The sequence below is a fragment of the Lucilia sericata genome, unplaced genomic scaffold (genome assembly GCF_015586225.1).
Source record: "Lucilia sericata isolate MDLA Ls3-8-SP2 unplaced genomic scaffold, ASM1558622v1 Contig000113F_arrow, whole genome shotgun sequence".
Taxonomy (NCBI): Eukaryota; Metazoa; Arthropoda; class Insecta; order Diptera; family Calliphoridae; genus Lucilia; species Lucilia sericata.
In genome coordinates this window covers 479,892-506,426 of record NW_023994145.1, presented here as the reverse complement: position 1 = coordinate 506,426, position 26,535 = coordinate 479,892, and the positions used below count along the sequence as shown (strand labels likewise).

The 26,535-nt window shown below is 33.1% G+C and overlaps 1 protein-coding gene across 1 annotated transcript in view; it reads right to left on the bottom strand.

The window, feature by feature from the left end:
• Positions 1–26,535, bottom strand: part of LOC119600403 (S phase cyclin A-associated protein in the endoplasmic reticulum) — a 137,447-nt gene that overhangs the window by 93,731 nt on the left and 17,181 nt on the right. Inside the window, exon 6 of the mRNA XM_037950599.1 lies at positions 21,192–21,331. Coding sequence (XP_037806527.1) covers positions 21,192–21,331 — 140 coding nt within the window. The remainder of the gene's footprint in view (positions 1–21,191; positions 21,332–26,535) is intronic.

Below are 26,535 nucleotides of genomic sequence, written 5' to 3'. Positions count from 1 at the left end.
CGGGGGCCATAAGAATATGTTCTACATATACCATTGGGGCTATTCTTCACATACCACCTTTGGATATTCTTATTAAAGGTGAGGCCTGTAAATCTGCAATTCGCCTACCGGAAATCGGCAATCTTAAAACAGGTGACCTGGAAGGGCATATAAGTATATTCAAATTATTCATCAACGACCCATATATCATGATAATGGGTGCCCAACATTGGTTTTTGTTCGTCCCTTCGAGGTTATGATGCCTTACAGGAACCAATTGACCAATCAAACATGGTGGCAGCAAAGTGCTGATCAAGTTTGGTTTACTGACAGGTCCAAACACATAGATGGTGATACTGGAGTGGGAATTTGTGATCCTAACTTCTAGAAGGCAATCTCCATGGGAAAATATCCTTCAATCTTTCAGGCGGAATCCTACGGATAAAGGGTCCAATAATTTGCATAATATCAGACAGCCAAGCGGCGCTCAAGGCCTTACTCTCGTATGAAGTTAGGTCGGGTGTTGTAATGGACTATGTGACATCATTCTCATTCTTATTCTCATCAACGAACTGGGTAAACATAACAAGTTAATACTAGGCCATGAAGGTCATTCTGGCAACGAACGGGCGGATTGCTTGGCAAATAGAGACCCTCATATCCCACTTATCGGCCCTGAACCATTCTTTGGTATCCCACAAGAATACGTCAGACAAAGATACGAATCGTTGATCGAATCTGAATTTGCACGCCACTGGGAAGCTGCAACAGGTTTTAAACAGATAAATCGCTTAATTACGCTATCAAGGGAAAAAATCCCAAAAGTACTGTGGTCCCATATATTATCTACTAAAGCACATTTATGGAAATTGCCATATATGTATACAAACATACGGTTCAATTAAGAATCCTGGAGTTCCGAGATCTTAAGTGTGAGATTTAATATATTGATAACATAGACCGAAAAAATGTTTAACCCGGAGGCAGAATTTATCTAGGGTGCCATAGGATTTCTAGATTTACCATAACTATACATATCATCCCAGTACAATCATTATTACCAAAAAATAAATGTTCAAAAAATTATATGTATGTATCTTCATAATCTTTATAATGGCAATAAGTATCGAAACAAATAATTAAATCCTGCAGGTTATCTTTGCTCTGTACTCAAATAAAATCCAGCAGAAAAAAAGAACAAATTTTAATATTTGCAGTTGACATATGGAAAATGTGTATCTAAAGAAAGATTACCAACCAAATGGCAACATAATTTAATACTCATCATATGGTACTTAAAATACTTATTGCAGTAGTTCAAGCAGTCGATATGGTATGGTTATACTTATCATTGAAACATACCGCTGTCACTATACCAAAAAAAAAGACTGGAAAATCTCTACCACATTGTACACGTTCGCCCACCAAACAAACACTTTACATTTTAGCAAAAGGCTGCAATAAGAAGCAACTGGGGTAGAGGTTTAATGTTACTTCAATAGTCATTTTATTCATCATCATCTTTATTAAGTTTGTTGTCATCCTTGCCTGGTAAACAGATAGACAGACGGACATATAAAACAAACAAACCTATAAACAAAAGGGATCGGTAGTCAATCAAATCGCAATTGTGAGGGGTTTTCATTACTAGTAACTACAACAAAACACACACACATCAAATTCAATTTAGAAAAAAACTCAGAACCTCAGGCTCTTTAACGTGTAATGAAAACCCTTCAGAACAAATACTTCAAAAAAGGTTTATTATATTATGCTGTTGTTTTTTCACGGCCAACTGTCATTGACTATCAAGTTCATCCTGCTTTGCTTCATCCCCCTCCTGTTTATAACTCTTGGTTCTATGATGCGCACTCGCAAAGTCATTCAATTAATACTTTTGTTTCACTAGACACGATAGCAATCCACCACTCTACACTGTATTACTTGTTTGCCATAATGTGCTTACTACCACTACCCCATAGACATTTATATCAATTCATTGTATGATCAGAATCCTGTAGAATTTTGTCTAGTTTCTGTGACTCTAGGGAATTTTATACTCTCGCTTAACAATATAATGTTGTGCGTGAATGAATAGCTCTCCTGCTGGTAAATTAACACGATAAGTACTTGATGGCCTTCAATGTTGCGGAAGTAATTCTCGTATAGACAATAAAACTATTACCCCATTAACAACTACAACATCGTCATCATCATCATCATTGTTCTTCTCCCGCTAACTACTTAGTGAAGGGAGTTTGTGTTTTATTAACTTAAAGTTAATGTCTTTTGTCTTTATTGTTATTATTGTTGTTTCTATTATTTATAGATTAGAATTTATTAGTTCAAATAAACATAAATCACACAATTTTCGAACTCTTTACAAACTTTTACTTTCACTAGTTAAAAAAAAGTTATGTATTTGAAGGGCTAATAAAGCTTCTTAGATATTCCATAAACCTAATTCATGTGCGATGAATCAAAATATGTATGTCATGTCTTTAAGCTAGCGATAAAATTAACCCACCGTTACTTCACTACGTGGCGTCGACCGGGCAATGAAAGGTTATGTGTATTGCATGACTTTTAATGTGTTAGAGTACTAGTTTTAACTCTATGGTTGTTGATCAACCTTAATACCAACTCTGTCCATACCCATTAGCAGTCTTGCGCTATCCAAGTTCTCAGTCTCAAAGCCATAAGTATTAATTAGTTCTATGATGAACTTTATCCATTACCACTGTCTTTAACTTCCGAGTACCGATTTTATCAAGTTATTCCACACAGGAATCCAAAACAGTCTTATTTTATAAAGTTCCATCCTCCATTCAAGTCTCCCTTGCCGTTATGCAAGTTATAGAGCTACAATACCAGATATAAAACCTTAAAAATCACAATCGCAGTTGCAGCTTGATAGAAACTAGATTCCTTCTGAAATTTCAGTAATTGTAATAGAAAAGGCACAATGTAATAGAAATATTAGATCCAAGGCACAATACGCGTTGAATCTGTGCTGGGTACTGGGTCACAATAATATACTTAGGAATAAAGTTGCAGACGAATTAGCATGGGCAAATATGGACTTAAACACAGCATGTGCTAATGTTTATCCTGCGCTTGACTCCGTTTATAGAAGTATAAGGTATAAATTTAAAATTGAATCGGATACAAATTAAGGCTGTGTGGAGACCAGAAGGCAAAAGGACATTGAAAGAACCTCTGGCAGCGAACTAAGAATATATGTAGGTATTATCACCGGACATAAATGAACTTAAATATTTCCTTAAGAAAATTTGAATGAAAGAATATACTTTTCACTTTCTCTATCAATGCGATGCATTATCGTGTTATCGATTTCATTGTTTTGAATCTTATTGCCTTCAGAACCTTGAAAAGTTAAGGGAAATAAATCCAATGCAAATGGTAAAGCTGTATGAAAGGAAACCTACGGTGCTATATAGAGGCAATCTACATGATATTGGAGGCATTGGCACCGGACAATAATATTTCTTTGAGGGCTTTCTTTGGACACAAACCAATGTTTAATTTATCTTCGATGAAAATTATTCAGTTTAACGAAGCTCTTTCTGAAATTCCTTTCTGGAATCGCTATTTGATATTTCCAATTACGATATGACCCCGATTCAGACTAGGTTTTGAGTGCTTTTACAGCGCCTTCTTAAGATTCATAATGACACCCATTATTCGGAAAACCAACTGCACTGCCTTTTGGCAGTGCATATTATGAAAGGAGAAATGAGTTTGGTTTTTCTGGAATAAACCATAGTCTTTTATATTCGGATCACAAAGAAAAAACGAAAAGCGTAAATTGCATGATTATAAAGGGACGAATTCGGTTTGTGGAATAAACCACAGTCCCTCATTTTAGGATTACAAAGAAAAATCGAAAAGCAAAAATTGCATGGTTATAGAGGAAGTAGAAAAAAATGTCTCTAAGCGCATCAGTCTGTCTGACTCATTTTTTAACTGTCAATAACAGCAATAGAAAACATCTGTTCGGTCGTCTCTAAAGAAGATGGTGTAACATTGAACCATAACACTCGTATATATGAGAGTTGACTGGATGCTCTCTGTAACTATATTAACGGTAAACTTGTTAAGAAGAGTTCCATTTAAGAAGATCATAATATTAGTCGTTCCTCTTTCCTTTTGTAAATTACATTTCATAAACTTTTGTTAGAATACTGCTGAGAACAGATGGTTCAGGACGTAGGTACACTTCTTCGGTTGCGAAAACTTGTGGGTAAGATAGTATTCGGTGAATACATCAAATCTTTTGACTATGCATCGGTATTATTTAAGATTTGTATGGTATTATAAGGGCGGGAATTTCTGACTGTACTTCCTTATTTGATTAATATACATACATATTTCTGTGGAGACTCCTACGGTATGATGCCGTATAGAAATTATGAGAGAACTGTCTCTTCTCTAATGCGAATAATATTCCAAAACTATGAAGATTGCATAAATCCATTTCATACAAGAGTTATACGTTTGATTTCTACACAATTTCATTGCAAAAATTAAATCAATTATTTAGCGAAATATATATTTAAAAATCATTTTGATTTCACTATTTCTGTTCAGCATCTGACACCTTCTGTCTATTAAAAAACGATGTTTAAAGCAAAAAACTAAAAACAAAAATATAAATACCAAAAAAAAAAAAAAACAGTTTTTATATTTAAACATCATTTTGTACTTCATTAATCGTTTTTACGATAAACATGGCTTTTAACTTTTTTATTTTTATTTCTTTGGTTTCTAAACATGTTATTTTTTTGTTTGGCCAAAATGATGGTTGTCGGTTGGTACTGTCTGTCCATCTAACCAAAGTACCCGTACTATATAGACGTACTCTTACATGCATTAAGATATTTTATACAAGATGAGTACATGACACGCCTCAGATACTATAACCACCAGACACTTACTACGAGCAGTACGGGTACTTTGTCTATTTCATGTTTTGTTTCCTTCCTTATTTTTTCAGTTTTCTCTACAACGCACTCATGTTGATGCCACCAATGTATCAACTGATTATGCTAACTCGTTACCAAGTCGCGTTGTACGCATTGAAAACTTGTTTGATTGGATTTTTATACCCACCATCAAAAAAGATGGGGGGTATATTGATTTTGTCATTCCGTTTGTAACACATCGAAATATTGGTCAGAGACCCACAAAAGTATATATATTCTGGGTCCTCATTAAATTCTAAGACGATCTAGCCATGTCTGTCCGTCTGTCCGTCCGTCCGTCTGTCTGTCTGTCTGTCTGTCTGTCTGTCTGTTGAAAGCACGATAGAGTCCGAATGGAAAGAGCTAGAGGCTTGAAATTTCACATAAATATTTCTTATAGGTAAGGTTTGTTTGGTATTGAAAATGGGCAATATCGGTCCACGTTTTCGGATAGCCCCCATACAAGTGGCCCCTAGAAAAGCAGCTTTAACAGCCATAACTTGTTTAAAAATACGAATATAGCGATGAAATTCGACATAAGTAAGTTTCTTGTGATCCAAAATCACTGTGCAAAATTTTATGAGGATCGGTCCATAATTGACCCTACCCCCCATATAAGGTCCCCTTCAGAAAATGACTTTAACGCTCATTACTGGCTTAAAAATTCTAGTATATAGATGAAATTCGACATAAGTAATTTTCATACGAGTCAAAATCTATCTAAAAAATTTTATGTTGATCGGTCCATGATTGACCCTACCCCCCATATAAGGTCCCCTTCAGAAAATGACTGCAACGCTCATTAATGACTTAAAAATACGAGTGTAACGATGAAATTCGACACAAATAAATTTTATACGAACCAAATTCTGTCTACCAAATTTTATGAGGATCGACCCATAATTGACCCTACCCCCCCATATAATGTCCCCTTCAGAAAATTACTTTAACGCTTATAACTGGCCTAAAAATACGAATATATAGATGAAATTAGACATAAGTAAGTTTCATTCGAGTCAAACGAGGTTTGATGGTGGGTATATAAGATTCGGCATAGCCGAATATAACACTCTTACTTGTTGTTTTTAGTTTTTGTCTTCGTTTGTTTTTTGAGGTTTAACTCGAAAAACTAAGTTTAAATTAAAGTTGGATTTATTAGGCTGCAAAATTTGATTTAGATTTATTTACATGGGTTTTGTGTTTGTCTAATCTTCAAGCATGTCTGCTGGGCTGTTCTACAACAAATCTACAGATTTTACCAAAAAATAAGAATAACCGCCAACAGAAACAGAAGTAATGAGCGTAAATAGTAACAAATTGTTGAGAGAAAATGTTACGCATGCGCTTTTTTGGTTAAGCTGAAGTGTATGAGATATTCGAAAGATTTATATAAAGTTATAATAGTGAAATTCTGATAATAGATTGAAGTATAACTACAAATTTCTGGGGGCCATTTGATTTATCAATATTTTGTGTAATTTTTATTCCATGAAATTATATGTTTCATTGTAAGCAAGAAAGTATAGTTTGGACAGTGTCATTTTTCTTCCCGTTCTTTAAATGTCCAGGACCAAACACCTAGGCCTCTATCGGGCCTGTTATGCGCTCTTTAGCACCTCCGGTCTACACTAACCACTAACCTACTAGAGGCCAAGGAATGGAGAGATAGAATTAGTATTCATTCCCAATTCTGGAATGATACACATAATACAAAATGCAAGGGACACAACGAAAATGACAGGATATATTTTCTATAGACGAGGCTCTGAGGGGCTTATAGGTTGATCAATATCAGTCATTATGCCATAGCTTATTCAAAAGGTTACAGCCCAATAATTCTGTCATCGTTTTTAGAATTATTGGGCTATACTTGAATATATTCTATATAGTCGAGGATTTGAACGATTTATAGGTTCACCAAAAAATAAATTATGAGGGAAGTATGCTCAAGAAAAGAGGCATTAATTCCAGTTTGGACACGGGTAGAACCAGAAAGGTTGTGACTAGAGGCATACCGCTAAAGGGAATCATAGTGGCATTTTTCTATAAGAGGCACCGATAATCGATGTCATGACATCAACTATTCGCGAACTATTATTATGAGCCAGGAAATGCAGTCTGGAGGTCAACCCGGAGAAGACTGATGATATTTCTCACCAATAACAGTTATTGCAGAAACTGTTTAGACGAGGAAGAAGACACCTTTTATGACATTGCAGACTGAGATATCGCGATACAAGCCCTTTTTCATAATCTACACTGTCCCACCAGATAGTATTTCTAACCTCTCCTACTCTTAAGTTCTACAGACGCAGAACCTAAATGGCTTATTAGTGGTAAAAGAAGATTAGTCGCTAACAGCTCTCCTCCGGTGCCTCGACACTGCCCGAATGTATTGCCTAGTCTAATCCATGTTCGCCGTTATGGATCCCTTTGTGGCCTTACTCGTAGGACCACAATATGGAACAAGCTCAACAACAAAAACAAAATAGATGGAATAACCATCCATGGAATAACCATAATAAAATTTGGGCCTCATTCAATGACTTATTTTTCAACTAATAACATGTTATAGACGGGATATATCGAGGTTGCTTGCAGTAATATCAGGACATTGGACGCTAGATAAATTTGCAAGTCTCTGTCTGAATATTATCGCAGTTGCAAAGGCGAGGAAATGGAAAAAACGGTATTCCATCTTCTCTCCGGATGCCCTGCTCTAGCCGCCACCCACGGTTTATTTTAACTTAATCCTTCCCATCTTGGTTTTATTACAATCCTGGGGAAAACAGGTGCTACCAACACCTCTAGTCTGCCGGGACTATATACTGGTGGAGTCAAATGTATCCTCAGCCTTTCCTTGAAATGACCTGGGGTCCAACCAGGGACCCTTTAATCTGATACCACGGGAACCAGTAGTTCAATGGGCAGATTTAAACCCAAACACGCGGGTAGAGAATTTTGGTTAAGAGACTGGTACAAGTCTATAATTCGGGATAAGTTCGGTGCTGTAGCCGGGACAAAACATTCCCCGCGGAGGAGTGAATGTGGTACTAAGCGTTGGTAATGAGTTGGTATCAAATGTATATGATACAGAATAAATGTAGAGGTATTCGGGCCTTGTTCGGATGTTTTCCTCAATAAGTGTGTCAAGTGAATGACAAGTGGGCAGGGTTGAAGGGTGATGGATATAAGGTTTCTTATAAAAGCGATACCATTGAATTTTCCCTTTTCAGGGTTTACTCTGTTCATACCAGATTTACTACACTGTGTTCTTTGTAGGAACAAGTCCTTGGCTTATTTGATGGATTCGTGTTTAGGTCTACCGATTACTACCAGGTTATGCCAAGTGGCAAACAAAACAGTTTACAAACATTTTACTGAATCCCCAAGAAATTAAGAACTATATGATTCTTAAGGGCAATTATAGACAGTGGTACCAGATAGATACTCTGGTTAAGGGGTAAAAAAAAGTTCTATAGACAAAAACATTAAATATTATTATTTTGATGAAATGAAAATTAAAGAAATAAAATTCGATGTGATTTTAAGACATTAAGACAACTTTTAGGGAGAAATAACGGGGCTGATGGGACATTTCTGTTTGTATGGAATTGCATTGAAGTTTTATATATTCACGCAAACCCCCGGGCAACGCCGGGCAATTAATATATATCATCATTTATTATGTATTATAACCGTAAACTGAAATTATTTTTTATTCTTCTTGAAAAAAAGACAATTAATTATTCATCCAAAATAGTCAACTGTTATTACCACTTTACATTTTGTGTTAAAACTTGATTGATTTTGGGAAATTATAATTTTATAAAATTTCAAAAGATTGCATATAAATTGCTAATTTGTTTGCAAATATTTAAATAAAAAACTGAATTATCTGTCGTTTTTTGTTATATATATAAAAATGTTTTTATTATAATTTCATTCAAAAATTAACAAAGCCCTCACAAACGTTGATTATGATTAGTTTTGTCATTTAAATACTAGTTGAGAACAACACCACAAACACAAGAAAGAAAACAAGATATTTTCAAAAAATTAAAGACATAAAAAAACTATGAATGAACAAATTTAAATTTAAATCATTCATTAGTTTAAAAGGGGCCACAACAATGCGGTAGGGATTCGATAATGACAAAATTCATATGTTTCGATATTAATAAAAATAAAAAAAAACAAATGTAAAAAGTATTTTTTTAAGTTTTTTTTTTTTTTGCTACATAATGAACGTGTTAAAAGTGACATTTAAACGGGCCAAAAGAAAAATGAGTAAAGGCATGAATAACCAAACAACTGACTGACGAACTGACAATGTGTTTGCCGTCAAAATGTCTCATTATTCATCAAAACTAAACACTTTGACAATGAGAGTTTAACTTAAAAAAAATGTAGAAAAAAGAACGAAACTAAAAAATAATACAATAAAAGAAAACTTGGCAAAAGATTTTTTTCAGATGTCATTCAGTCAGTCAAAAGAAAGCACGAAAAAAACAAAGAATCTGACAGACACATCAGCACAAAAGAAATGCTGGATAATCTGGCAGCAGTGTCGTACTTTTTTAAACATTCCTATAGTGGAGAATGCCAAGATTTTTTGCCCATGACTAGCTGCTTCTGCTCTCCTTTAAGTTTTTAATTTGTATTTAAAATAATAATATAAATCATGTGAATAAGAATTCCTATTATTATCTAATTTAATAAGAAAAAACTTATACATTGGCTTGTAGAAGAATACGCCTGGATTGTGTCCAGTATGTAATGATGACGTGTCCTGAACCCAGCATATGTTGGGCCTCCTAGGTCATCTTTCATCATTATATAATTTGAATCCTTGCTCCTCAGAAGTATTACTATATCGTCAGAATAGGTCCTTTGGAGGCCCTTTATTCCAGTTACACAGAGTAATGACAATAAAGTACCCTTTTCCTGGCAATTATATTATTCATCTCGTAAGCCACTTATTCTTTAGCATATGGTTGATTCAGTCACGTAGCGCCCGGTAAACCTAAAACTGGTTTTAGAGCGTAAGCGATTTCTTAATGAGTCCAAACTTTTAGAAAGATATCGAATCATATAGCAAATGTCACAACGATCCAAAAAACTTGAAAGAATTCTCCCTATTATTCAGGGTACATATAATGGGAAGAAAATGAGTTAAACAAACTCATTGGGTGGTAAAGACGTAAATTGAAAACAAAAACCAAAAAAAAAACGACAAAAACATAAAAAAATATTTTCCTGCAAAAAAAAAACGAACAAAACGAAATGTGTTCCAAAGAAAATATAAACATTTTTCCTAAAAACAACAACATTTAAATATTAAAAAGACCAACAACAGACGCGAATAGACAATGCGACAAGTGGAAGACAAAAACAACAACTCAAAACACACGCACACACAAAAAAAGAAAAACAAAATATTATTAGAAAGAAAAATGTATGACGACAACCATCGTCTTCATTTCATGACACATGACGAAATCTCATTTATTCCCTGACAGGATTTCTGATTGCAACATCCGCGCTTCGGTGTGTGCGTGTATACATGCAACCGCAGTTTTAATACACAACACACACTCTCGCAGCCCACATCAACGAGTTATGCGTTCCCTTTTAGCACACTTTCAAGTATAAGGGAAAAAAATTCCTCAATTTCTGTCAGTCAGTTTTGTGGTTGGGTGTTCCAAAGCAGTACCTACCACGAATTCTATTGCTTCTGTTTTGATTCAACATTGGAATTAATACCCCTTTTCTTGAAAATCAAAAAAAAAAAAAAAAATCAACATAAACACACTCCTTCTTCTAGGGCAAATATGACAGTTGAGGTTTTTTCACTTTTTGTTTATTTAAATTTTTTTCGAAATAAAAAAGTATTGAATTACATTTGATGTTCATATGTTGAGATCACACATCACGTTTGTGTAATGCAAAAGAATATTTTATTTATAAACTTTTGCTTTAGAAATAATTTAGGTTTGAAATACTCATATGAATAAGTTTCATTGTAATTAGAAACATTATTATGTATTAAATTTTTAAAATTGAATAAAGATCAGTGATTCTAGTCAACAAATCATAAATCCGTCAAATTAACCAATTTCTGTCTTCAAGAGATTCGATCATACGAACAACTGCTGCTCGCGAACTAGAAGTTGTTCTATTGGCATTCATTCAACAGAACTAACTTAAAGTTGAAATCAAATAAGAATGAAAAGCCCTAGGTTACTGGGTTAGTAATTAGAAAGTTGGACTATATACCCACTTCAATGGGGGCTTCAAAGAACTACAGCTTGGTCACTATAATTACACTTTTATAAAGTCAATGTGTTATAGTAGGACCCATGGTTCTTCTTCTACAGCACCTATGTGCCTTGTTAATCCTCTACTCTATGTAGTGCCTCCGGGTCTCTGCTCCTTTTCATGGAATATGTTTGTTGCTAAAAACAAAAACTAAAAACTTATATGGTATTCCAGGACGTAATTCCTAAGAATTTTACAATTAGTGTTCGAAATTTGGATCTAAAGTCGGGGAAAGCCTGCCAATGACAAAAAAAGTGCTCCAGAGTTCTACTGTCTTCTATACATGCTCTACATTAGTCTGAATCCGCACGTCCAATTTTGTATAGTTGTGCCCGTAATTAGAATACGTACCGTCGTGCTAACCTCAGACTAGCTCATTTTGAGGATTCTTCTCGTCCCACTTAGGGTCACTCCATAGGATCTTAGTTTTTCTAATCAGTTTCTGTGTTTTTAATTCTGCACTTGTTGCGTCAAATGGTTTTGCGTTCGTCAGGTTAACTACCACGAGCTCCCGTCCCTTTAAAGATATTATATTCGTTCTTTTGTTGCCTCTGGGATAGTATTCGATTAGAGCTTTTTTACAAACCAATACGGTCTTAGATTTAAATTTGTCATCTGATATCGCCCTAATTGACTTCTGGATGCCGGTAAATATGTTAAGACCTGTTGGACACATATTTATTCCAATCTAATTTAAACATTCCGTTATTGCTAGGACTTCTGCCTGAAAGCTAGTGCTGTGATTAAGTAAACGGTAGTATACACTATCGGACAAAATAAAGTGCAAAAGTGCTCATGCTACATTATTTCATCGAAAAATCTGTTAAATGATTATTGAATATGATTTTTTTTTAAATTCATTTAGTTTATATACAATGCTACAAAAATAACAATAAAACAAATTTATTCCACCTAAAATTTTTCTGTATAACATTTAAAATTAAAGTAAATTCACTTTTTTGTCGGACAAAATAAAGTGTAAATTTTCTATATATCATTATTTTAATTTTATGTATATCAAAATTTTTTATCTATTTTAGTTCTGACTTGAATAAATGGATCTACTCAAGCCATTTTTGTATTTTTTTACCATTATTATTCGCAATCGCTTTCACTTTCCCTTGCTTTGCCCCATACTATTATTTTCAAAAGAAATCCGTTTTTGTTCGCTATTTCAGCGGAATTTTTTGATCAATTGTGGTCAAATATTGATCTATTAGATTAAGGGCGATGCTCTGAGTAGGTCATTCAAAATTTTCAGTGTTTTTTTTTTTCTTACAATATTGTTTTTAACTTTAGTAGTGTGTCTGAAGTCATGAATCGTTTGAGGCATTAAGTCTCCAAAACCCATTTTTACGGCATTTATTTAAAAATTTTTATTAAATACGCTCGTGAATTGCTCATTTGTTATTGCTTACTCCATTTTCACTAAGATTCCCGCTTTTAAAGTTGAATAATGTAACGATACCGATAACCCTCCACCATAATGTTTAAAACTTGGGGTATTGTTTTTAAAATTTTGTATATTGAAGGGCTTAAATCACACTCATTGTCGACATTTTAAAATTTTCGGTTGAAATTGGGACTCATCTGACCAACTACGCAAATTTGAGCTAAAAAATACGAAATTAAATATTAAAATCGAAAAAAATGGTCATGCTTTTAAATATGTTGGTGAAAGATTGAAGGTATGGGTCAGTTGACTCTTCGTATGTGTCCAATTTTTAACGTTAGGTGTGGGGAACCTAGGTGAAATTTATTCAAAAAGCTCCAATGAACAATGTGAGCATATTACAGTCAAATCTTAAGATCAGTGCCTTCGAAATAGACTTGGGCAACTTTATATTTCGGCAAGATAATAAGCTTAAGCACTTGATAAAGTTAAAAAATAACATTACTGTAGGAAAAATCACTGAAAAATTAAAATAAGTTGCTCAGAGCACCACCCTAAATCCAATAGATTGATCAAAAAATTCCGATGAAATAGTAACCAAAAACGGATTTCTTTTGAAAATTATCATATGGGGAAAGCAAGGGGAAGGGAAGGCGATTGCGAATAATAATGGAGAACAAAATTACCAAAATGGCTTAAGTAGATACATATATTAAAATCAGAACTAAAATAGATAAAAAATTTTGATATACAAGAAATTTAAATAATGATATATAAAATTTACACTTTATTTTGTCCGACAAAAAAGTGAATTTATTTTAATTTTAGATGTTATACAGAAAAATTTTAAGTACAATAATTTAGTTTTATTGTTATTTTTGTAGCATTGTATATAAACTAAATGATTTTGAAAAAAATTCCATATTCAATAATCATTTAACCGATTTTTCGCTCAAGAATATAGCATGAGTACTTTTGCACTTTATTTTGTCCGATAGTGTATTTCTGTTTATGGGTTGGGCAATATAGAACCCCAGGCCCACTTTATCCTCCAATTTAGAGCCATCTGTGTAGCAATGGATTCCTACGGTTATTTGTTCAAATGTTACGCTTGACCAAATCGTTCTATCTGGGATCAGTGTTTTCACCAAAGCACTTAATTTTTTCTGTCATCGGTATCTTCTTGCCCAGGAAATGTTTGTTTTTCTTGTGAAAATACATATTTCCGTCTTCGCCGGGTTAACATTGAGGCCGCTAGGATGAGCCCAGCTCAAGGCCGTGTTCAGAGCCTCTTCAACTCTTCTACACAAGTAATACTTTCCCCCTAGAAGTATTATGACATCGTCTGCATAGCAGACGTCCTTAGGAGGCTATTTATCATGGTTACCCAGAGTAAAGGGTATAAAATGCCGCCCTGTGGTGTACCGCGAAAAATCCTTTTCCTGATGGTTATATCGTACACCTCACAGCTTATCCATCTGTTCCTTCGCATTCGATAGGACTTAGGTGTCGCATAGCTAGATTTCCCTGGTTTAGGTATAAGTATTACCATTGCATCCTGGCATTTAATATGTTAATTTCAAGCATGCAGATGTGCAGAAACCAGTTCCGCCTTCCTCTGCAGATTCGTCCCTGCAGCTATATAGGGCGCAAAGCTTTTGATGGCCTCCTTAACCATGCCTTCATTCAATATCACTTCATCCATGGTACCCGATATTCCAGGAGGGAAATGAGAGTCCAATAGGAGTTTCATTGTCTCCTCCATATCCTCCAGCATCATGTCCGTGTCATCGATTATAGATTACGGTTGGACATGAGTTTTGGAAAGGATTTTTTATCTTCGATACGTCATTTACATTCACAGAAAAGTTTCGAAAGATTTTCTTATATTCAAACAATAACAATGATAATTTTTACCACGAGAAGCAAATCCACCAAAACAGGACTCTTGTAAACAAAGAATTAAAGAACACAGGAAATGAGTTCCAGGACATATTCGACTTTAAGGGTCAATATAAAATCTTTAAAGGAATGATTTCGGGAAATAGTGGATAAATTTATTAATACTGAGTAAGGTTTAATGAATTTGTACAAAATTGGATAAATTTTCATAATTTTGGACATGTTGAATGTTCGAAGTTTTATTTAACTTAATACAAGTATGGTTCACTCTGCATAAATTGATAGAAGAGTACTCATCTATAGTCGAGACTATGAAGTGCACTATATTCGGGACTATAGACTAGACAACTCTATAGAATTGACCATAATCTAGACTATGAGTTAGACTAGACTAGAATGGCGACTATGAGCGAGACCACTGTTAAGACTATAAACTATACAATAGTCGATATTCTGAATAAGACTATAGTCGAGACAATACAATAACGGAAACTTAGAACTAGACTAAAGTCGACTCTATAGACTAGACTATAGACTAGAATAAAGCCATCTATAAACTAAGCTATAGTTAACACTATGAACTGAACTATAGACTAAACTATATAATCTATGTAGACTATGAACTAGACTACAGTTGAGACTATAAACTCTAGCATAGTTAACACTATAGTCGAGTTGATAATTTAGTAGAGACTATGAACCAGACTATAGTCGAGACTATTAACTAGCTATACATAATTTTGTCGAGAGTATAATTTAGACTATAGACGAAATATGTTTTTATACAAGTTCTGATCTTATCTTTTGTTTCTAACACTTGTCTTAATGGAATTATATCAAAAGGTTTTGCAATTAATTTCCAATTAGATCATAATAAATAAAGAAAACTTATTTGTAAAACTACCACAGAAATACAAATTTAAATGCACAACTTTAATATTTACCAAAAAAGTTAATAAATTTTAGTTTTTTATTATTTTTAATGAAAAAAACAAAAATAATGCAACGAAAAAAACTTTTATGTTAATTTCAACAAAAAAAAAATACATTTCAGAAATTTTATTGTTATTTTTCAGATGCAAAACAAATAAAATTAAATTAAAACAGAGGAATGGCGCAAAAAAAAGAAAACATTGTTATTTACATAAAATGGACAACTACAATGGAAGTGAATAAATTTTACAATTAAAATAAAAGAATAAAATAAAACTTTTGGGCCAATTAAAAGTAAACAAAAATTTAATTATTTACACTAAAAAACAACAAAAAGAAGAAAAATTTCAAAACAAGAAAAAAAATAAACCTAAAAAATTGGAAAACAATGGAAGACAACATCAAAGACAAAAGTGGCAACAGAAATAAAGGGAAATAAGAAATAATTGTCAACAAAATTAGATTAAATTCGTACAATTGAGTTAAAATATCTTTGGCTACGCAAGAAAGACAACACTGTTTAATTTGGAGGAGGTCACTAAGGGAAGAGGTTTTTTTTTAATTACACCTATCTCCGAATGATTGTCTTAGCTAATTTTGGCCGGCCCCTGATTGCTGTTTGTAACGATCACTGCTTTAAATGCTCATTTTATTTTCCTCCTTTCTGCGTGTTAGTAAACATTGCATCCATGTGCATGAGCTTCCTAAATTAGAACATGACAATGATTTTGGTTTTAAATAAATACTCTCCAAAAACAAATACAGACTCTAAATAAAATCACTAACAAAACTGCACACTAGTTGAAAAATCCCTTCATCCATACATCCATCTATCTACCAACAATGGCCACTTCTTCCACTTGAGCTTCATTTCCACAGAAATAAAATTAAAATGTGCAAAAAGTTCAATAGAAAAAAGTGAAAATTCAGCAAAACCTCAACAAAACTTTTAAAATTAACAAATATGTTGCAAAAAAACCCCAAAGATACACAAAAACACAAGCTTTAATAAAACAAATCTAATTCATTGAAAACTTTTTCTAGAGTAAAATAAACAACGGAAATTGTTATGTTTGTTGTGGAAAATAACAATATGGGCAACAAAAACTAAAAAGAATAAAAAGAAAAACAAATACTAATCATTCCTGGTTCTGTTCAGTTAACTTCGAAATCAAAAAGGGAATCGATAAGATTCTAATGATACCAATATGAGTAATGTTCCAATGCGTTAAACTTTTTAGTATCAGGATTCCTTTGCAAATGTCTGCACAAGGTTGGCAAAAATTTGCTTTAATTGCTATTTTGTTAAATATGTCAGACGAATGCATCGAAGCTTACGTTCTTTATGGAAAACTCATTATACACCGAACAAATTTGAACTTTAAATAAATTTCAGAAATCTAAAATTGTCTGCGCCGTAGTCCAGAATATGGTATTGAGTATAATCTAGATTCTTCTCTGGACTATAATCTGGTCTAGTGTATAGTCTGGACTTGTCGATATTCTCATCAGTAGTCAATAGTCTGGACCATAATCTAATCTATAATCTGGACTACAATCTAGTCTATAGTCTGGACTATAGTCTAATCTATAGTCTGGACTATAGTCTAGTCTATAGTCTGGACTATAGTCTAGTCTATAGTCTGGACTATAGTCTAGTCTCTATAGTCTGGACTATAGTCTAGTCTATAGTCAGGACTATAGTCTAGTCTATAGTCTGGACTATAGTCTAGTCTATAGTCTGGACTATAGTCTAGTCTATAGTCTGGAATATAGTCTAGTCTATAGTCTGGACTATAGTCCAGTCTAGTCTATAGTCTAGTCTATAGTTTGGACTATAGTCTAGTCTATAGTATGGGCTATAGTATTGTCTATAGTATGGATTATAGACTAGTCTATAGTCTGTATAGTCGATATTCTGTACAGTAGTCTATACTCTGGACTATAGTCTAGTCTATAGTATGGACTAAAATCTAGTCTATATTATGGACTGTAGTTTAGTCTATATTCTGGACTATAGTTTAATCTATAGTCTGGACTATAGTTTAGTCTATAGTCTGGACTATAGTCTAGTCTATACCCTGCACTATAGTCTAGTCTATAGTCTGCACTATAGTCTAGTCTATAGTCTGGACTATAGCCTGCACCATAGTCTAGTCTATAGCCTGCCCTATAGTCTAGTCTATAGCCTGCACTATAGTCTGCACTATAGTCTAGTCTATAGTCGGCACTATAGTCTAGTCTATAGTCTGTATTATAGTCTAGTCTTTAGTGTGTATTACAGTCTAGTCTAGACTATAGTCTAGTCTATAGTCTGAACTATAGTCTGCACTATAGTTAAGCTGGACTATAGTCTAATCTATTCTATATTCTAGTCTAGAGTCTAGTCTATAATCTGGACTATAGTCAAGTCTATAGTCTGGACTATAGTCAAGTCTAATCCATTGTCTGGACGATAGTCTGGTTTATTGTCTGGACTATAGTCTAGACTATAATATACTCTATAGTCTGGACAACAGTCTAGTCTATTCTATAGGTTATAATCTAGACTAGACTATAGTCTGGATTAAAGACTAGATTATACTCCAGATTATAGACTAGAATATAACGCTGACTATAGATTAGACTGTTCAGAACATTCTGGACTATAGTTTAGTCTGTAGTTAGAAATATAGACTATGAATATAGCCAAGTTTATAGTTTGAACAATAGTCTGTAGTTTCGACCACAGTGTTATCTATAGTCTGCACTCTAGTCTGTAATATGAGCTATAGAATGGACTATATTCTAGCATATATACTATATACTTATTAAAGTGGAAATAACCATTAAGAAATTTCCTTTCAAATTTCCGCTATTAAATTCTATATTATTTTATTCTTAAATAATTTTATTTTTAAACAATATTTAAACAAATTATTTATGATGATACACAACTTAACGCTTAATTTAATGTCCATGAACAGGTCGTAACAAAAACTATGACATTGGGGAAAAAACTCGTAAAAAAAATCGGCAGATAAAGCGTTATATTTTTAATTTGTTTTAAATAAAATAAAAATTTAGACGCAATAAAATTAAACTAATAAAAAATTTAGAAGATCAATTAAAATTTTAATGTTGATTTAAGAAACTTTTTATAGTTTTCTTTGAAGATATGCTGCTTTTGCAAAAAGTGTATTTTTTAAATATTTAATTTGGCATTTACTTTTAATGGAACTGGAATGTATGCATTTTTATTTTTCTAAAGAAATAAAATATTAAAAGATCCTCAGGAAAACGCAAACATTTTCACATTAATTTTCGTTTAAAATGTCATTACATGCTTGGCTCAAATGTTTTAGTTTTAATAATTTAGAAATAATCTGATTAACAGTTTTTTGAAAAACTATAATAAAATAAATGCTAATTAAATTGTCCTACACAGAAAAAAGTACATACCTAAATGACATGTACTGTTTTCATTAAATAAAGTTAAGAATAATTTCCTAAATAGTATGAATTTCTTTATACATATTTATATTTGAAAATCTAGACTGTTTGGTATTTAAAATGGATAGTTTATCGATGAAATTCAATAAAAGCTAGCTTTAAAGGAACCAAAAACTTACCTCCCATATAAAATCCCCCTCATTACTGATGAAATTTTAAATAAACAAATTTTGTAGGAACCAAAATCTATTACCAAATTGTATGAGATCGTATCATGATTGACGCTACACCCATATAAGACCCCTTCAGAAAGTTACTTTAACGCTCATTACGAGATTAATAATGCCGTCAAAGCTATGAAATTCGACAGAAATAAGTTTGTATAAGGATCGGTTCTGATGCCATGGTGAATACGATAAAAACTAATTTTTTTAGTAAATGTTTTGAAGATCGGTCCTTAATTGATCCAATTCCCCATATAACTCTTACACAAAACATTTTATTGTTAATAAATTGTTCCAAGTGTTGAGTATTATGATAAAAGTGTACAAAAACGATGTGTTTGGTCCATGATTGACCGAGATTTGACATAGACAAATATTCGCTTATATATGGATATTATCAAATATAGAATGGGATTTATATATGCATTGCCTAAACGATTAATTCCAATGTTCTAATTTTTCCATTCACACTCCATTCATATTCCATTCATATTCCATTCATACTATTTATTACAAAATTCATTCCGGTTATAATTTGTTTGTGTATAAGATTGTCCATTACCGAATATGTACCGATAAAACTCTTCTTATATGGCAATACCAATGAATTTGGAAGTCTAGTCTGAACTTTAGTCTATAGTCAAGACTACAGTTGTTGTCTGGGATACAGTATTGTCTAATCTAAAGAATGAAAGCATATAGGTACATACTTATGTAGTATGTCTAATACAGAATATAAACTATAGTATTATCTGTAGATGAGTGTATATTCTAGATTATAATCTGTCTAGTCTGATTAATGACCATATTTAACCTCAAATTTGGAAATTAATTAGAAGTTTTGAAGAAATCATCGTTTTTTGTCAAAAAATTTTATAGCTATTTATGTTTTTATTTTTGTTCTGAAATGAAAAAAAGGTGGGAGAAACATTTTTTTACCGGGAGTAAAACCGTCTAAATATGAGAAGTCTGGTCACGTTAAGCATACAACCATATTATAAATTTTAGAGCAAAAGTAAAAAGGAGTCACCATCATCGTACATACGTTCATATCTAACAAAATAGTATGTTGTACTTTTGAACACAACACAAGAAAAAAATAACAAGTACAAAATAACAAACAACAACAGTAATAACAAAATTTACACACAGTGTTGACACAACAAAAATACATAAAAAATAATGAAAAACAAAAACAATAAAATTTTCTTTTTTTTAGAAATACACGTTAAATTTCCTTTTTGTATACTCATTTATACTTTAAGAGGAAAGCAGAGGAATGAATGTGCTAAAATGGGGTTTTGCCCCACTGCCTGACAACTTTTAAAACCACGAAAATTATGCACAATACAAACGCTGAAGAAGAAAAACGGCTAGAAAATGTATTTTTTTTAAATTTTTAATCCAAAACAAACGACGGCAATAATAAATACGCTGTGGTTGACTACAACTACAGCGCCGGCGACGACGACTACAACGAAGAAGATGATGATGACAATAAATGAATGAACGAATGAATGTATGTTGTTAGTTGCTGCTGGTTGTTATGCATGTGATATTTATAACGATTAATATTTTGTGGCAACACACACTCATTATCAATAGTGGTGAGTGTGATAACTCCCTTGCCCCGCTTAGAGAATATCAATAAAATGAAATGGCTATAATATTAAAGTATAGCGTACTCTTTTTAACACTTAAAATATAAAATGAAAAGGAGAAATAATGCACCACGCCTAACCATGACATACAGTTATCCCTATTACTCTCTTTGTATTAACACTCACCAGAGTATACGGTTATCTCTTTCCTACTCTACATTCGAATTTCTCCTGCAATTATTAAATTACCCCTTAAACAATATAATCAAAGAAAACAAAACCAAGTTTATACTCTCTCTCTCTTTTATCAAAGAAAACTATTTCAATAACAATCAATATTCTCTTTCTGCTGCAGTCTCTTTGTGGTTGAAGAAATCTCTGTAAGTCATTTAAAGTTTTACTACAAACAAACAAAACTTACCTTATTAAATCTGGTAGGCGTTCCAAGACTTTGGGGTGGGTGTGCTTTTTTGTATAGGATGGCGATAGAGCCACCGTGCATGCCAGCATTAACTCGGTGGATAACTCGACAGGATGTTGTGGTGATTTTTCTTCGGGAAGCTTTAAAAAGAAAACAAAAACATCATAAATATATAGTAGTAAGTGTAAAGAGAAAAGAAAAGTTAGAATAACAACAGTTAGGGAGAGAGAGTAAAGAGGAGAACATAAAATAAATGAAAGGATTAGAAAACGTTTGTCATGTTGTTGTTTTTCCTTTTTGTTTTTTATCTATTGTATTTGAGTTTGTTAAAGTTCTTTAACTTTATTTCCATTTTTTCCAATAGAATCAATTTTTTTTCTTCTTAAAAACCAATTGAAAAGTAAAACAGAAATTGAAAAACAATTTTGACTCTGTCATGAATTTATAACAGTTTTTTATCGCGTTTTTTCTTTTCTGTAGTTTGTTTCTTAGGAAAAACTTTTGTTATTGTTTTAATATAACCGTTATAAATTACACAAGAATTATTACCCAGCAGTTCGTCAAGGAGTCAATGCATCCGAAAATGACAGTCATCTCTACCAAACTGGTTGGCTCAAATTCGTCTTTCATTATGAATGAACTCTTTATAAATAAAAGCGGAGACTGTTGTCACTTTACTGTCCTCAAGTAATCTAAAGAGTAGACACTTGAAAAACTTAAGCGAAAAGCGGAGACTGTTGTCACTTTACTGTCCCCAAGTAATCTAAAAAGTAGACACTTAAAAAAGCGAAAAGTTTCATTGTATTGTCTTGTTTGGACATGTTTTCTGACTGTCTCTTTGTAATCTATGAAGTGGAGTGTAACCTCTCATCTGGTCGGATGGCTAGTTGTTACCCCATAGTGGTAGATTAAGTAGCTAGTCCGGGACTATCCTCAAACTGTTAATTAACTAGTTCGGGAACTGCAGGGTTACAAATGCTGAGTACACATATTACATGAGTGTGTGTATGTATGTGTGAGTGTTTAAATTATGTATTTAATTTCCTATTTCTTGTCGTCTCATCCATTTTTATAAAATGTGCAAATAAATTAAAATGTGTATCAAAATTTATCGACCGAAATCGGAACTTAGCGAAAATTTTTGAATTATTTAAAATATCACCTATTATCAAATTCCTTATCGATTTTTTTTTTCAATTTAAGATTTATTACATTCCTTAATTTAATCTCCTCTAAATTCATTGTTTTTGGTTTCCTTATGTTTTCGTTGTAGTTGTTGAGTTTATTAAGTATTCATTCGTCATGATTATGTTCACGTGCTTTTATACGTTTATTTATTGTTGTGTCGTGCATTCATTTTTATTCCTTCATTCAGTTTTGTTCGCTTGCTCGTTCATTCGTTTGTTGTACATATTTATTGGCATTTGACTTTGAATGTTCATTCATTTTATTTTGATCTAGTTTTTATTTTTTTTTTTATTCGTTTCACACAACTGTTGCATACTTAAAGGCATTAATAACGTGTGTGTATTTTCAAATCCTTCATCAAAAAAGATGTGTGGGGAATGGGAGTGTATTGATTTTGTTATTCATTTTATAACACATAATGATATTGGACATAGACCCACAGAAGTTTATATACGATTCAAATACGATCTAGTTTTTCCCTCTGCCTATTGAAAGTTTGATTGGGCCCACACGGAAGAATATTCTCTATTGATAAGGTTTGATATTGAAAATGGGCAAAATCGGTCTACATATTTGACCCTAGACTAGTCTACCTATTTGACCCTAGACCTTATATAATATACCGTTCAAAAAACAGCTTTAACATTCATAACTGACTTAAAAATGCTAAAATTCGACAAAAATTGATTTAAGAAAAATTAGATTGAATCACTTCAACCCCACATCTTTTGTGCTGCCCATTAGTTGACCATAATATATTAATTTCACGCATGAGATGTTGCGAGATTAAAGATGTCCTTTGGGCCTAGTAAAGCATCACCCAAAATTCTAGCTTTTGGGATTTGGTCTTTGACAGTGTTATAAAATGATTTGCCGATTATATTCAGATTCAACCCACGAGAAACACTTTGCAAAAAAGTTAGTGTGTTGTGTCTACCTAATTCGTTCAGTGAAGTCATCCAGTCCATTACAATACCCAACCTAACCCATAGCTCAAATGAAGATAGCGTAAATTTCTGCTTGAAAAAATGGGGGATATTTTCTCAAGGGGATGGTTTTCTGGAAGTGAGGACACTGATACCCTCTCCAGTTTTGGCAGCTTTTGCCACCAGTTTTGTCCAGATAACCCATAGTTGGCGACCCACGACTAGGAACTCGAATGTGTTTATCATTCATGAATGGTTTCATTATACTCATATAACCTACAAAGTCACCAGTTTTCAAGTTGGCAATTCCCTGTTATAGAAACATACATATATGTATGATACTATAAACATTGTCCGGAGAAGCCCGATTGTAACCTGTCCCACCTTTTGCCACTAAGCCAAAGCAGCATAGATCATTATGATCAATAATTCCATAATTGAGCCAAACCCCCCGGGGCAACTTAACTTGATGAAGCTTACCTCATCTTGGTGTGATTGCAATACCGGGGTAAAGTGGTGCTACCAATATTTCTAGTCTTCTCTAGACTATAAACTGGTTTTCTCGACCTTTCCTTGGAATGATTTGATTTGGGGTAGAACCAGAGCACATATTTTATTTTGTACCATGGGAACCTGTAACTCAGCCCGTATGGAAGAGTTTCGCACTTTGTCTTGTCCCACTTATTGGAGAGGCTTTTTGAAATGATCATAGATACCCATCAGAGGAATGAATATGATGCTGAAAGTTGGGAATGAGTTGGTGTTAAATGAATAAGATAGGGAATGAATCAGACGTATATGGACCTAGCCATACCCATATACTCATGTATATGGGTATGTATGGGTATGGCATTGTACCATATACAATGTGTCGAATCTAATCAGTCTACCGATTACGTCTCTAGGTGCTGTTGCCGAATCCAGAGACCGCAATCGATGGTGGGTCGTCTCAAGCTCACTTTGGGGCTGAAAAAGTACCACCATAAAATAGGCCACCCTATACAGAAAATCACCCTGATGTTCATTTAGAATCGATATGATAATGCAATAATTAGAAAAAGGAAGAAAACCCCGAATTATTTCAAATTTAATGTTCAGATATCTCTGATCTGACGGAGGTTAAATCTTTATTTTGAAGACAATAGTAGGGCCAACAAATTTGAAGGCCTATGGCTTAAAAATGCCATAGAGATTCTACGAAGCATTCAAGTCTGGAGATTGTGAAGGACAATTCAATACTTGAGTCCTACAAACAAATATAGTTAACAGATAATATTTTGGAAAAATGTCTTTGTACTCTCCTCTGAGCCCTATCGAACTATCAACGAACAAAGTCGGTGGTACTATTTCAATCACAGATATGTAATATTGAATAGGATTTTTGATTCTAGGAGTTCCTATAAGTGATTAGCATACTTTTACTACCAATAAAAAGTCTAGATATTTAGAAACAATTTTAAACCGCATCTATCCAAATGCAAGATTACTTACAGATAGTTAGTTATATGATAAAATAAAGCATTTACCACATTTTTCAGATTTAACGTAACAACGGCTCGGTTAAAGATTTCACATGAAATAAATTACAAAAATGCAGAAACGTAATAAAAAGTGTATCGAACTAAAAGTTATCTAAAAAAAGTTTTCTTAAAAATAGAAATAAATTAACCCGAAATAATGCGTTTTTCTATTGTTTTAAAAGTTTTAACGATGCATACATACATATGTACGCATGTATGTGCACAGATCTTTCATTGTGTGTTTGTATTTACTCTTTAAGTGTTTATTTCTTTTGGAAGAAGAATTTAATTTGGAAATAATTGTTTTGCCGCTGAACAAATTAACGCACAATAAAAGTGTCACTGATGGCGCCAGTTTACTTACGCAACTCTTCTTATATTACACGACGACTGCGATAAATGTCGTTGTTGTCGTCGATGCTGGCGATGGTATATGGTAGTTGTGTTGGTATGTAAAAATATAAAAGAACAGCAACAACAACAATAACAAACTCACCATCAGAATGCCAATGTTAAAAGCCAAAACTTTAACAAAAACAACAAAACGAAATAAACTTCGACTTTTTTGAGCCCTTTAAATTAAACTGTTTGAAGTACAATGTGTGTGTGTTACGGACGATGACAAAAACAACAATAAGAAAAAACAACAACAACAACAAGATTTTTAAACCAACTAAGAATGTAAAAAACAACAACAACACAAACAAAGATCTAAAATGGCCAGTCATTGTCAGCGCCAACCAACATCCAACAAATGTTCTTAAGAAGCAGCAACCATGAAATAGATGACTTTTTGTGACTTTTTCCATTCATGCAAAAAATAAAAAAAAATAATAAATCTAATTTGAAGATATATACCCAATAGTGAGACACTAATTAACTATAAAAATCGGATTTTCTAAAGATTTTAGCCTTGTTTCACCAGTCTTGAGTAGCCGTTCTGTTTATAGTTGGATTACTTAATATGAGTAACCTTAGAATACTAAAGGGATTATATGGACTTAGATAACTTTAATTTGGTCTAGGTAATACTGTGATGAGGCCATGAAGATTCTGTGACTGCTCAATATTAATAAAATCTAATAAAAGTGAACTCAATGAAAAATTTTATGATTTTCGAAACATAACCCTCAACATTTACCTAAGAACTTTGCAAGTTATTTAAACGCTATAAAGTAAAAAATCATATAAATTTTGAAAGCAAAAAAGCGTCGTATTTTTCAGGACCATCTCTTAAATGTGTCTGGTATCTATTATATCCTGACATAATTGAAAATTCGACGTTATATTGGATCACGGGCAAAGACTTGAAATTTAAGCAAGAGAAATTCTTCCATAGCCAACTGTATACACGGACTATGTCGTTATACTTCTATTCCTAAATACGACTTTCGTTTGGGCACAATCATGAGAGCTGAATGTCAAGCCAACAATTTAATTTAACAATTTAAAAATTGGTCCCAGATGAGACCAAGAGGAACACTGAAAACAATCCCCTGAAGTAATTCTTTTTTCTAAACTGGAAGACAAAATCGGTCTGGGTATCTACATTGAAAACCCGAAAACCGAAATATACTACCTTCTTCCAAATCACAATACCAGATTCTAGGCGAATGTCCGGTTTATGGCGGAATGTGTTAAATGGATTGAATTGAAAACAGCGCCAACAGAGATTAACATCATAAGGTTAAATCTGAGAACGTATTCGAT